Source organism: Lonchura striata, chromosome 3, assembly GCF_046129695.1.
Source record: "Lonchura striata isolate bLonStr1 chromosome 3, bLonStr1.mat, whole genome shotgun sequence".
NCBI lineage: Eukaryota > Metazoa > Chordata > Aves > Passeriformes > Estrildidae > Lonchura > Lonchura striata.
The window spans coordinates 14,076,300-14,088,900 of NC_134605.1; the positions used below are offsets into that span (position 1 = coordinate 14,076,300).

Here is a 12,601-nt window from a genome sequence, read left to right on the forward strand (position 1 = left end):
TATTATTTATATTTTATCTTAATTTTGACTTTACATTCTGAGCAACAAAATACTCTTGGGCTCTGAAGTCAGCCTCAAAAGTTTGATCTGCCAGAGAATGACTGTGAGAACATTCTTTGTAGTGTTCATAGCATACTCAGACTTTATTTTAGAAATGTGGTGAAAACAAACAAATTTTAATTATGCAAAAGGACGATAAGAAGCTAGCAGGTAGCAGCAGAAGGGAAATGCAGGCATGCCACATTCACTGGTTTGAGCAGGAGGAACAGAAGGATCACAGGAAAGGCTGCTTAGCTACAGCCCTTATCAATGCCAACATGTTGAAAGAGGTTGACAGACTATCAGGAAATGTGTTCATAACAGAGCCTTATTCTTGGGAGTAATTTGTGGACAAATACTGTTTCATGTACTGCCAAGGTTTGGAAAAAAAATAGAATGTGTGTGTGTGTTTTCTCATCTTATATTTGCCTTCTCCACAAAGAGGGAGAAAAGGTTATGGAAAAACATTTGAATAAGACTTATTTATTCCACAGCCTTTAGAAAAGCTGTTAATACTGAATCACTGCTGTTAAATCTTTTCTTGTAAGACTGTGGCCGCAAGTACTGAAACATTTATTCAGTAATACATTTTTTGAGATTCAAGATAAAATTGTGGTAGTGTAGTTTATCAGTTTCTCCAAGATCATTTATAACTTCAGTGAGTTAAAGTTTTAATGCACACTGTTTTACTGTTGAATATCAGATTTAGAGGATACAGTGAAGTGTGTTTATTTGTCAGTGACATTCACCATTGGTATAATTCTGTGCTTGTAAGTTGTGTGGGATATAATTGCTTGAGTCCCTACACCAGAGGATTGCACTGCATTACAGCTGTAACTGGGTCTTTGCATCTACAAGGGGTTATGTCATAACTGCAATAAACAGGTTTTTTTCTGAATGCACCTCAAGAGTCATTATACAAATCCAGGTACTGGAGACACTTCTGATCTGTTTATTGATAATCTTTTGTGTCACTGCATCTTTGCTCATTTCTTATATGATATACTAGGCCCAGTTAAATTCTCTTTTCCTTCACTGTGCATGATATGTAGATGTACTTCCGAGAAATGTTTTACCATTCTCCAAGAAATATTTACAGTTTAGAACAGTCTAAGTGTAATAGATGCCATTTACAATTCATCAACAAAAGTGGAAAAGAAAGTAAAGCTTTGGAAAAATATGTCCATTTCAATAACAGATTAATCAATAATGCTTTAATTAAGTAGGTTGAGAGATCAATTTATTTCATTATTGCTTGAAACCTGTGTCAGCATCAGGAATTTTGGGGGTACCTTAGCTAATATGCTTTTTTTGGCTCACTAATGGAAGTAGTAGACATATACTAGTGAAGTGAATGAAATGTTTTTAATTTCCTCATGGGGACATGGTGAACCCCCATTTTAATTTGAATTATAATTTTGAAGCACTATTATAGCATTATAATTTTAGAAATAATAGTACTGATTGTAAACGTCAAACTGTGGAGAACCTTTGACTTCATAATTAATTGAAAATTCTATACATTAAGAGGCTGGTACATCAGAATTCTGAGTATTTTTTGTTTCTGAGCTGCTGCTGTTATTTGTACATTGTTACTTTTGGGGGAAGGTCAAAGCTTTTGCTGCAGTGTTTAGAGATTTGTCTTTATCAAGTTGTTCTTTGTTAGCAAAAATCGGAAAACTTAACAGTAACATGACAGTATGTGACTCCCATGTGTAAAAGGACACTTTTGTAAATATGGCTCAGTCTGATATTTGAGATTTCATCTTTCTGTGTATTTACTGTTGCTCCTGTTCCTCTGTTGCAGCGCGGTGGGCACGTTTGCTCGAGCCTTGGACTGCAGTAGTTCTGTCAGGCAACCCAGTTTACACATGAGTGCAGCTGCAGCTTCCCGAGACATCACACTGGTAGGTGGCTTCTTAAACATCCTACACTTCTATATCCATTAATTCAATGCTATCTGATACTCCAAAGTCCCCATTATCCGCCTGTTGTCCTTAGTTACCTGCAAGCAAGGGGTATGTGTGTATGTTAGAAAATCCTGTGTGTTTCCTTTAAGATTCTCAGTGCTGCCCTTGTAATCACACAGTGCAACACTTGGCTTTAGTTGTGGATAACCCACAGCAGAGTGGATAATACACATTGTGTAGGGATTGATTCAGGGCAGTGTCATTTCAAGTAATTGGTAATAAAGATGACTGAATATTGTGTGGACAATACTTTGTACTTACTAGATGTATATGTCATCATATTTTATAAAGGATAAGCAGTCTGACTTTGTAAGCATTTTTTTAAAGAACATTTCAATTAGCATATTCCTACAATGCTTTCTTAGTGTACTGTTCACTGTTAATGTAAGCACCGGCATCTTTTAGAGAAAGTGAAAATATATTGATTGCAGGTTTGTTTCTGTATAATCATACTAGCTGAGAAGGTGTGCTACAGTAAATAAAGTATGCCAGAAACACTGTGAGACCAAAAATATTACTGTTTCAGATAATCAAGTTTGACTTAGATTTCCAAAGAAATCAACTGTTGTTTTATTATTTTAGGTATTTTTGTACCTAAACACCATCACAGTTTAGGCTAAAGAAGACCTGCTATTTACAAGATACTGGAGTATTAAAATGAGAGGAAACTCAATAAAACTAAGAGATTAGTTCAAAATAGATAAGGCACTGCTTACAAAGTGAATAGAAAGCCACTTGAATTCAGTTTCACAAAATTTTGTGGGAATGAGCAGTACCAGCAGGTTAAAAAAAGGTTAGAAAAATTATGTAACCATATAGGTCATAAATTGCTACTGAGGAGAATAGGGAAAGGTATACCTTCCAAATGTCCTTATTCTGAAACTTTGTACATGCTGGTCAATGAAATGGGAATTTACTTTAGACTGTGATTAGACTTGAATGTTTTATCTAATATTCCTTGGTGCTACTGTAAGAGACACAGTGCTTAGTTAAAAGGGTGGTCTGATTGAGTGGGACAATTCTTGCATTTCAGATAAAATAAGTTTTTTATTATGGTGAGAAAAATATTTATTTTTTAAGTACACTTTTGCAGTGTAGACTGTTGAACAGGAAACTGATTTAGTCTGGACTACCATAGCATCATAAGGGTAGGGGCAAAATGTAATGTTTTCAGTAATACTCAAAATGAATTTTCTGTTTCACAGTTGCTAATATGACTTTTACCAGCACAATTCTGTTCACATTAAGTACTTTATTTTGTTCATCAAAAGAGTTCTTTAACATTTTTCTTTTTATTAATATTTTGTTGGATTAAGAATTTCTAATCAATTTCACATATTGCATATCCCTTCTTTATTTGCATCCTCTATTCAGTATTCAATAGATTGGATTTATCCTTATGGCAATTTCTCATTTGAAAGTACATGTGCAATGCTGCTAATAAAGGGATACTTTGAGTGCCACGTTAATGCTTCTCCATTGCAAATGATCCATTAAGTTCCATTACACTTAATGAAAGGCATATCTTATAATGAGGCATCAAAGGAGCCACCCTAGCCTTAATTATTGTGTCTGTCTCTTCTCATTTTCCTACTCCCTCAGCTTTTTAAAACCCTACTTTTTAGCTTTTTGGCAACGTACTTCCTTCTAAATAAAGAAAAGACATATTTGTCATTATAATAGTTACTTTTTCAGACATTTCCATGCTAATTGAGAGCATATTTTCAGCAGCAGTTAAAGTTAGTAGAGACATTTGCAGAACTTGTGGTATATTTCTTTTATACTTTGCATGTAGGTGCATAACACTAAGAAAATTATACCATCTATCTTCTTAATGCAAGGAAGATAGCCCTTGTATCTGAGGTGATATTAATAGGATTTCAGTGTGCCACACCTGTGGCTTTCCAGTATTCCTAATTAAGTTTTAATCTTATTTAGTTTTAATCAGAGATAACGGTAAACAAACTGATATTAAAAAAAAAAAAAGCCTAGATGATGAACACAGATAAATTCAGGGTTGATGTACACATTTCTTGCAGATGAATAACACTGAGAAGCTGCTTTCAAGCTCCTTTATTTTGAAAACATATGGAAGGTAATGAGATAAGATAGGAAACCCCCTGCTTTTAGAAAACCCTAAAGAAGACATGAAACAATGTGTGTTTACCTTCTTAGATGCTAATATGCTTCTCTTACACTGGTAAAGACTTGTGAGACAACCAACTAAAATTTGCATTTCTGGCCTTTTCAAAGGCAGTACTTTATTTTATAATGAAAACTGATCTCTAAGAAGAGAAAGACACTTGGAAGACCTTCTGTTTCAGATTCCTAAATGCTTTATAGTGCTTATACTGACCATGAAAGCCATGTAAAGCAAAGCAGGCTGATGGCAACACTTGCTCCTTGTGGTGGGTTTGTTCAGAAGAGCTTATGTGACCTTATTGTAAGGACCTAAATCTGATATTGGATGTCTCTTCAAAATGAAAAGTATGAACAGTCTTTTCCTTTTCATTTTGGATGGTGTCTTAATGATTTTTATTAGACTTCCTTATATGTGGCTCCTAAGGTAAACACATTTAAAGTATGAATTGCTCAGTTTCCAGTTTGAGTTCTTTCTTTGAGGCAGCTCAGTCTGGAATGGGAGCTGTGTTGTGTGGCTGGTTGCAGGATGCCCTTTCTTGCAGCTCCATGCAGCCCTTCCTTAGCTTTTGGTGGAGAGTTTCTTCCTCTGTCTGCTCATATTTGGGCTTGAAATTGCCACTTAGCTGCATGGCTAACACTTTTCCTCTGATGTGCCCCTGTGTCTCTGCTGGACAGCATGTTCTGGGCAAGGGCTCTTTGGTTCTTCTTCTGTCCTTCAGGCTCCTGTTTGTGAGAGGCAATGCCACATCTCTCTACCTGATTGTTCAGGTAAAGCAGATCAAAAGAAGGCATTCCAGGACTTTTACTCTCAGCCTCTACTAATGCCTTCAGGCTTGTCATGCTTTTGCTACCACAATTTGCATTGCAGTGTGGAAATTTGATGTAGGTCAGGGCTGACAAACCTGTAGAAGGCAGAGTTGTTATCAAATAACTTGTCAGTGGTCTTCCGTCACAGGACAGCTCAGCGAAGGCAGCACTTAGTTCCGCTGAGTTCAGTATAAATCTTTTCTTTAGCAATATCAAAAAAAAAACCATTGTGGAGTCAAGTGTTTATTATAGATGAAAAATGAACATAAAGCAAGAGCAAGATTCTGATGTATTCACTTCTCATTTTTATGAAAGTTGGTATCACTGAATAGATCTGGATTTAGCAGCTGCTTGGAAAACACTCTGTGTGTACTGCTTTTCTATGAGGACTGCAATTTAAACAAAGATTTAAACCTCAGTAGCACACCTACTGTAAGAGTTCAGTCTTTAGACCTGGTTTACTCATTGCCTGAATAGTAAACAATAAATCAGTGATTTTGATGTACATTCCCTAATATGAGGCTGATGAATTTTAGGCAATATGTTGCATACTTTCCTATTAGAATACTTTATTTTAACAATGGCTTTTCTCCAGGCTGGTGAATATGATGGAACCATAAGTAAAATGATGCATTGCAGGATAATAGTGACATTGCTTCTTGCAGACAAAACAGTTCCAGTATCTTGTGCTTGATAGCACTCAAAGACTTACAGTAAACACTGGAGAAAGACAATAGTCATTGATAGAAGATGGCAAAAAAAAAAAAAAAAAAAAAAAAATCCATTGTTTGCAGTAGATTTGTATGCAGAAGCTCAGCTGGAATTGCTGTACTGACACTTAATGCAGGAATGCTCCTTCCTTGCAAGGTTTTCTCATAGCTGGGTTTGTGCCTTGTGAGAATTTGCACGCTACACTTGGAGCTCAGCAACCTGGTGGGACAAATTGTGTGACACAGTCACAGACATTATCACACGTATAACTCTGATATCTCCTTCAGCACGGCCACTTGGATTGTGTTGATGGGGTCTTTTGGGATGAGGAGTCAGAAATGCTTCTTGTGTGCTGCTCGTTTTCCTGATGGGCGAATTTGTTTACTTTTTATTTTCTCCATCCTTGGTTAGCAATGGAAGCATTCAGTGCTACCTACAGTGTGAAGATTGTTCTAATTTGTTTGTTTTGTCTTTTTTATAATAGAAAGGGAATCTACCAAAGAAACCTTATTTACTGGTCTGTGATAACAGTGTTTAGCAAGGGACAAAAATCTTGCTACTATTTCAGTACGATGATAATGAAAACAATAAATGTCTTCCTTCTCCAGCAATGAGTGTATTGAGCTCATAGAGGTCTGAGCAACTGTTTAGTTTTTATTTAGAGTTTCTGTTAGTTGAAAATGGCCCCACAGTCAATATATGCCACTGTCTTTATTGGGTTTCTTGGAACTAATTTCTACCAACAAGAGATTCTTTAGAAATGTTTGCTAGTAATTTTCAGGAACTAATAAACTGTCATTTTTGGTAAACATTTTATCAAGGTATTTCCTTTCCGAGATGAAGTAATAAACTATTTATTTTCCACATATTCCACAGCAGAAAACTATGATATCAAGATAGATTCTAAACATAGCATTAACAGAGGCTCCTTGCTTGGTTTATAGAGAATAATATATTGAATTTGCATTAACTGAGACAGACTGCTGTCTATTTAAACACATCTTTTTTGTCTCCTTGTCCGTGCCAGTTTCACGCAATGGACACACTGCATAAACACAACTATGATCTGAGCAGTGCCATCGGTGTTCTGGTGCCACTGGGAGGGCCTGTCTTGTGTAGAGATGAAATGGAGGAGTGGTCAGCATCAGAAGCTAGTTTATTTGAAGAGGCTTTGGAAAAGTATGGCAAGGACTTCAATGACATTCGACAAGACTTTGTAAGTATGAAAGTAGTGCCCTTTCCTGTAGCTATGTTTTGCCATTGTTGAACATGGCTGTTTTCTGTAGGTTTGGGAGGTTTAGCTAGGGGAGAAATCTGTGTAGCTGACCAGTGTGATTAACATAGCTATACATTTTATCTGGCTGAAAGTCAATATGCTTTCTTGTTCAATGCTATTGTTTGGAAAGATGGTGACAGAAGATAATCTGTTTAGTGGTTTTATATCTGGTAGGACGTCTCATGCTGAGGATCTTAAAATCATCTGAAAAACATCCAGGAACTTTGCAGAGTATTTCCACAATTTCCAGTGAAATTCATTAGCAGCTACTTGGCTGACTCCCCTGGGTGTTTTTGGAAAGCTGGGGTTTTCTACTATGGTTAGCAGAGAGAAATTGGTATTCAGATAGGTTTTAAAATGTACTACAGGGAGTTGTTTTGACATAGTAAATGTTTTGGCAGTTCTGAAAAGTAAAAGAAATGTTTCCCAGTATGATCTAACTACAATCATTTTTGTACTGAAGTATCAGACTATAGGGCAGTAAACTTTTAATTTACTAATTCTAATGCAAAGCAATGAAATTAAATGGATTCTCACACTGATTGCTAGAAATGCTAGTAATTTGCTGCAATTTTTTTCACATTTTGTGGAGAGCCTTTTTCTTTCAAGGAAAAATATTTTCTCTGTTGTGTCATGTTCAAGTTGGGCTTCACGAAAAAGTTAAGATTTGAAGCAAAGGCATTCCATTATTTAAGACTGAAGTCAATTGAAACATTTCCACATTAATCTCATTCTGCATGACTCTGAGAACTCAGATTTCTAAATTTTCTTTGCAGAAATTTATTAATAGTCTTTGTGAGGGGGGAGGAAAAGGTACTGTATGGTAAATGTAGAAGTCCTTACAAGATAGACTGCAGGACAGTGGGAGGAGGCTTAGCAATGAGCTGTCTTTCCTTCATTTTCAAAGATTTGAAATGGAACAGGTAATTGGATGAAGGTGGGAAGCAAAGGCTATTGTTTTTCTAAGGAACTGACATTTTAATAGGTGTATTATATCTGCATGCTTAATTTTGAGATTCCTAGGAGAGAAAATGTTCATTACATTGATGACATAAAGTTGAAAGTTGCATCATGGCTGAAACAGCTCTTTTAAGTTCAAGAAAATATTATTGAAAACCAATATTTATAGATCTTTTAGAACAGAAATCTTAAGGTAAACTACATTTTTTATTATTTCTTATACAGACAAATGGTCCTCATTTGTAACTGTACAATAGTTCAGGAGCAATGTCTTCCAATTAAATGGTTCCTAATATATAATATATATAATATTTGGCTTTTGAAAATGCTTTAAGCATATAACATCTTTTATTGGCTGTTTACAAGTTGTGTCCTAACACAATTTGTGAGCAAGCATGCAGAAGGCTTTTCTCTGGTATTTGTGTGGTATTTTTGTTTTCTGTAAAATTTCTGTTTTACCTACTACTGTATTGAAGTGATGCAATATAGTAACATGTCACAAGAATTTCTTCTGATTTGTAATATTCAAATGCTAGATATTTGAATTACTTTACTAGAAGTTGTTTACAATATTAAAATTTTGTCTTGATACTCTGATAGAGTTTTGTCCCAGTACCCTCCCTCTTTCACTAAATCTTCCTTCCCAAAGTGCAGCTATTTTGCCCTCGTCTCCTCCCAGAGCAGGAGACACACACAGATCTGGTGATAGCATTGCATAGCCTACTGAGGGCACCTTAACCATGAGTCAGAGTGCAGCACAATGGATGTGGGGCACTAATTAATTATAGCTTATTTTAGTTAGAACAGGGATATTATCTATTCTTAGTCACTTTTTTTTTAATCTTTGGAAAAATGTCATTTTAAAAACATCCTCAGAAGAACATCTATTTTATATCTCAATTTATATGGTACTAAAAACAGTGCACAGTCTTTATTTAATTCTACGTAATTTGAAGTCTTTCAATTATGTTAGTCATTGTGTAGTCTTTGGATATCTTAATTTCTCTAGTGTAAAATTTATGTGTTCTCACTTCCTATGTAGCATTCTAAAAGTGCAGGGATTTGAAAACACACATTTACTTTTTAAGTAATCACCCAAAATAGTCCATTGAGATATAGATCACAGATATGGGAAACGTTTCTGCAAGGTGAGGTAGGTATAAATGCGTAGCACGTAAACAGTGATTTTCCACGATGATACTTTCATCTGTTATCATCTCTCTCTTCAGTGGCAAGCCATTGATAAGTTTACTGCTGATAAGTATCTAAGTACTCTTAGATGTGCTGTAAGAGCAAGGGCAAAGAAGATAATGAACTGATAGTTTACCTGTGAACTTTTTTGCATCTCCACATAGGATGTAATGATAAAATCCTACTGAGATTAAACTCCAACCTCAGCATTCATGCAGTGGTGCCACAGGACAGGCAAGAAAGTCAAGCTGCATGGCAGAAAGAGGTTGGTAGCAGAAGGGTGATACAATACCTGCCTGGGTCATTACATCCCAGAGGAGTTGCCTTTTCTGTGTCAGCCCAGATTTGCAAGGCACAGCTGCTATGCAGCCCTTACATGACAGTTGTGTAAAATGCAGATTCATTTACTTTTCCAGCAGTTACTGGGAATTGCAGCTGTTTGATTTTCAATGTGCAGTTCAAGTATTACGCTACAAACACTAACTGTTAGTAAACAAGATTGTTATAAATTAAATGGTGTAAAGGTCTCTACCTTTTTTTCATAGATAGGAGATGCTCATTTGTAATCGCTACCAATCTAGCTTTTGAATAATAATTTTCATCAATTGTTGACTCATTGACTCTTGTAGGAGAGGTTCTTCTGTCTTTAAGACTCTGTGTGAATCCTAATCAAACTAAACCTTATAAGATAATTCAATTTACTTGATGTTCTTGAATCATTTCACATCCCAGAGTAGTAGAATGGGAAGAGAATGGATATTTTATGTTCTCCAAATGTAACTATTTTCCTAACAGTAGGACAAAGATGTTATACTTGTTAATTCTTAGTTTTTCATTATCAACAGTTTTCACAAATGTATAACTATTACCCCTCAGATATGGCAGGAAGGACCTCGGTAATCAAGAGTAGGGACTGTTTATAGAAAGCAGGAGCAACTGTTTTCCAGTTTTAGAGAATTGTGAAAACATGGCTTAAAATTACCATGTTCATTTTAGGCTGCTTTACAGTCCTAAACTTTTCGTGCTGATTTGATTGGTCTATTTTTAGCCTGGAGAAACTAAAGAAACCTAAAATTCCCCTCTGTCTGTTTTTGTAGAGCTGATAGCTTTTGCTAATTTTCTCTTTCAAAAATGTTGTGCAGATGAGCATATTTACTTCTTTCAAGAACAGAAGTTGGTAATGTATTAATCTATGGCTGCTCACAGCTTCACTGGCAGTTCAGAGCTTTAAGTGCATAGATAAATGGAATACAGGTTATCTGTGCTCAGTCTGTCAAACAGCTTTTCCAAGTTTTGAATCAAAGTATAAAAGGATTACAGTTATTTGGTCCAAGCATCTTAATTACCTTCCTTTAATTGTAGATACCTAGTGAGTAAATTAACATACTGGTGTCACAGCCATAGTTAAAGCAGATCAAAGTATTTTCTGGAGAAATGGCAAGCATTTGTGGTGTGAATGTGCTAATAAATATTCAGGAAGGAAAAGGAATATGGATATGCTAAAATGTACTAATTGACAATGGCAAGTGGTTGGGGTGACAGCATTTCACCTGGATGCCAGGGGGAATGTGGACCTGAAGACTTAGAATAATTTTATCTATCACCTCACATCAAACACATCTTCTTGTCACTGGCCTTTTTGAGGGAAGATTTATCTCAAGGCATAATTTACCTGAGAAAACAAAAGGATTTTAGGAACCTGAATTTAGTTACTACTTATTGAGACATCAGTATAAACATTTCAAATACTGCTACTTTTGGATCAAATATAAGTGTTCAGGGATTCACACACTTCTGAATTATTCTGACTCTGAACCTGAATCAAGCAATCAAGCAGCTTGAAAAACTAGTGAACTCCTGCATACAGGGAGAGGCAGTTTTAGAAGGCGTTCCTCTGGTGTTTTAGGATGTAAATAAAAGTGCAGGAAATTTTTTTTTTTTTGCTTAAAACATGCAGAAATCTGCCTAGTTGGGTCAGTAAGGCTGGAAAGATTAGTTTCCACACCTGTATGTACTGGAACCTCCTAAAGATCATCCTCATTTCTAGAAAGCAGATAATATTTGTATTAATGCATGCCTCTAGAAAATATAACACACAAATAAGTAATGTTTCCAGCTCATGAAGAAAAATTGCATAAATTTTGGGTAAGACATCCTAATTTAAATTATAGAAAAACCTTGAGTTAAATAGATTATTTGGTGATAATTAAAAGTGATTGCCTAATTTTCTCCCCTACACTTAGGTTAACACATTTTTTTTTTTACTGATGAACGTGGGCACCCAAAATAATTGTCATTATCAAAGGTACCTTGTTTGTACAGAGATTTTTGTGAAATATTTATCGTCAGTATCACTTGTGTTGCTCAGGGTAACATTTGTCCCTCGCATCCTTTTGTTTCTTGTTAATAGTTGAGAGCATGTGGGAGTTTATGCAAAACTAGTGGTAATGTATGAGCAGCTGAGTTGTTATGGGACATGAAGAATCTGAACGATGTATGGTATCCTTTGTATTTTTTAAGAGTAAAATTATCATGAGACTCGAGCACAGTCTTGCCAAGTTGATTTCTTTTAGTCCTAATGTTTTCTCCAATGGACACACTTTTTAAAAGAGATATTACCTTCTGTGTTTCCTAATGGAAATCTGCATTATGTTTCGATCATTTTGTTTAACTATATGGCATAAACAGAATAAATTACATGTAGATTTGGATGTGTGATACCACAATTCAGCATACTTATTAACTGTAAGGAAAGGTTGTGTATTACTAATTGCAATATGTGCTTGTTTGCATATGGATTCTAATGCAGTTATTTAACACATTCAGGTTTTAGTATTTGTCTCAACTGTACTTGATTTTAACATGTGTTTTATAAGAAGTTGACATTGCAATTTCTTGGAACCACTTTAATTTGTAAAAAATGTTTTTCAGCTCCCTTGGAAGTCTCTGACTAGCATCACTGAATATTACTACATGTGGAAAACCACTGACAGATATGTGCAGCAGGTAATTCAATGACTATTTCAGAATGAACCAGTTTGAGACATTCTTTAAGAAAGTGCTGTTGTTAAACCATAAAAATCTGTTTGTGTTCTTGAAATGATATACTATGGAAAGCCTAAGGTAATATTTTCAGGTATAGACCAGTGCTGTTACATGCTGCATTGGTGAATCCTCTGGTGCCTGCTGTACATCCCATGACTGTGAAGAGCTTTTAAAGCTATTTGTATTCTATGCTGGTTTGAAGCAATGGGATTCCTGGTTCCTCCCTCAGTAGGGGATCAGATGGAAATGGCCTGCAGAGCAAATGCTTTAGGCTGTGAAGCTCTGCCATGGGACCGAAGGAAGCACAAAAATACATTGTGTTACAGTGGCTGCTGGTGTGATGAACCTTTTATTGGTACTTCTGGACAAAGCATTACTTTGGCATTACCAGCATTTCAAAATTGAGACCATTCTGCACACAGTGTGTTTGTTCATCCTTTTGATTGAGTCTTCAACTGTT

The 12,601-nt window shown here is 35.7% G+C and overlaps 1 protein-coding gene across 4 annotated transcripts in view; it reads left to right on the top strand.

Moving 5' to 3' along the window:
- Positions 1 to 12,601, top strand: part of MTA3 (metastasis associated 1 family member 3) — a 136,447-nt gene that overhangs the window by 61,075 nt on the left and 62,771 nt on the right. For all 4 annotated transcript variants that reach the window (XM_031504262.2, XM_021546389.3, XM_021546388.2 and 1 more), the window contains 3 exons: positions 1,847 to 1,946; positions 6,697 to 6,885; positions 12,028 to 12,102. In XM_031504262.2, coding sequence (XP_031360122.1) covers positions 1,847 to 1,946; positions 6,697 to 6,885; positions 12,028 to 12,102 — 364 coding nt within the window. The remainder of the gene's footprint in view (positions 1 to 1,846; positions 1,947 to 6,696; positions 6,886 to 12,027; positions 12,103 to 12,601) is intronic.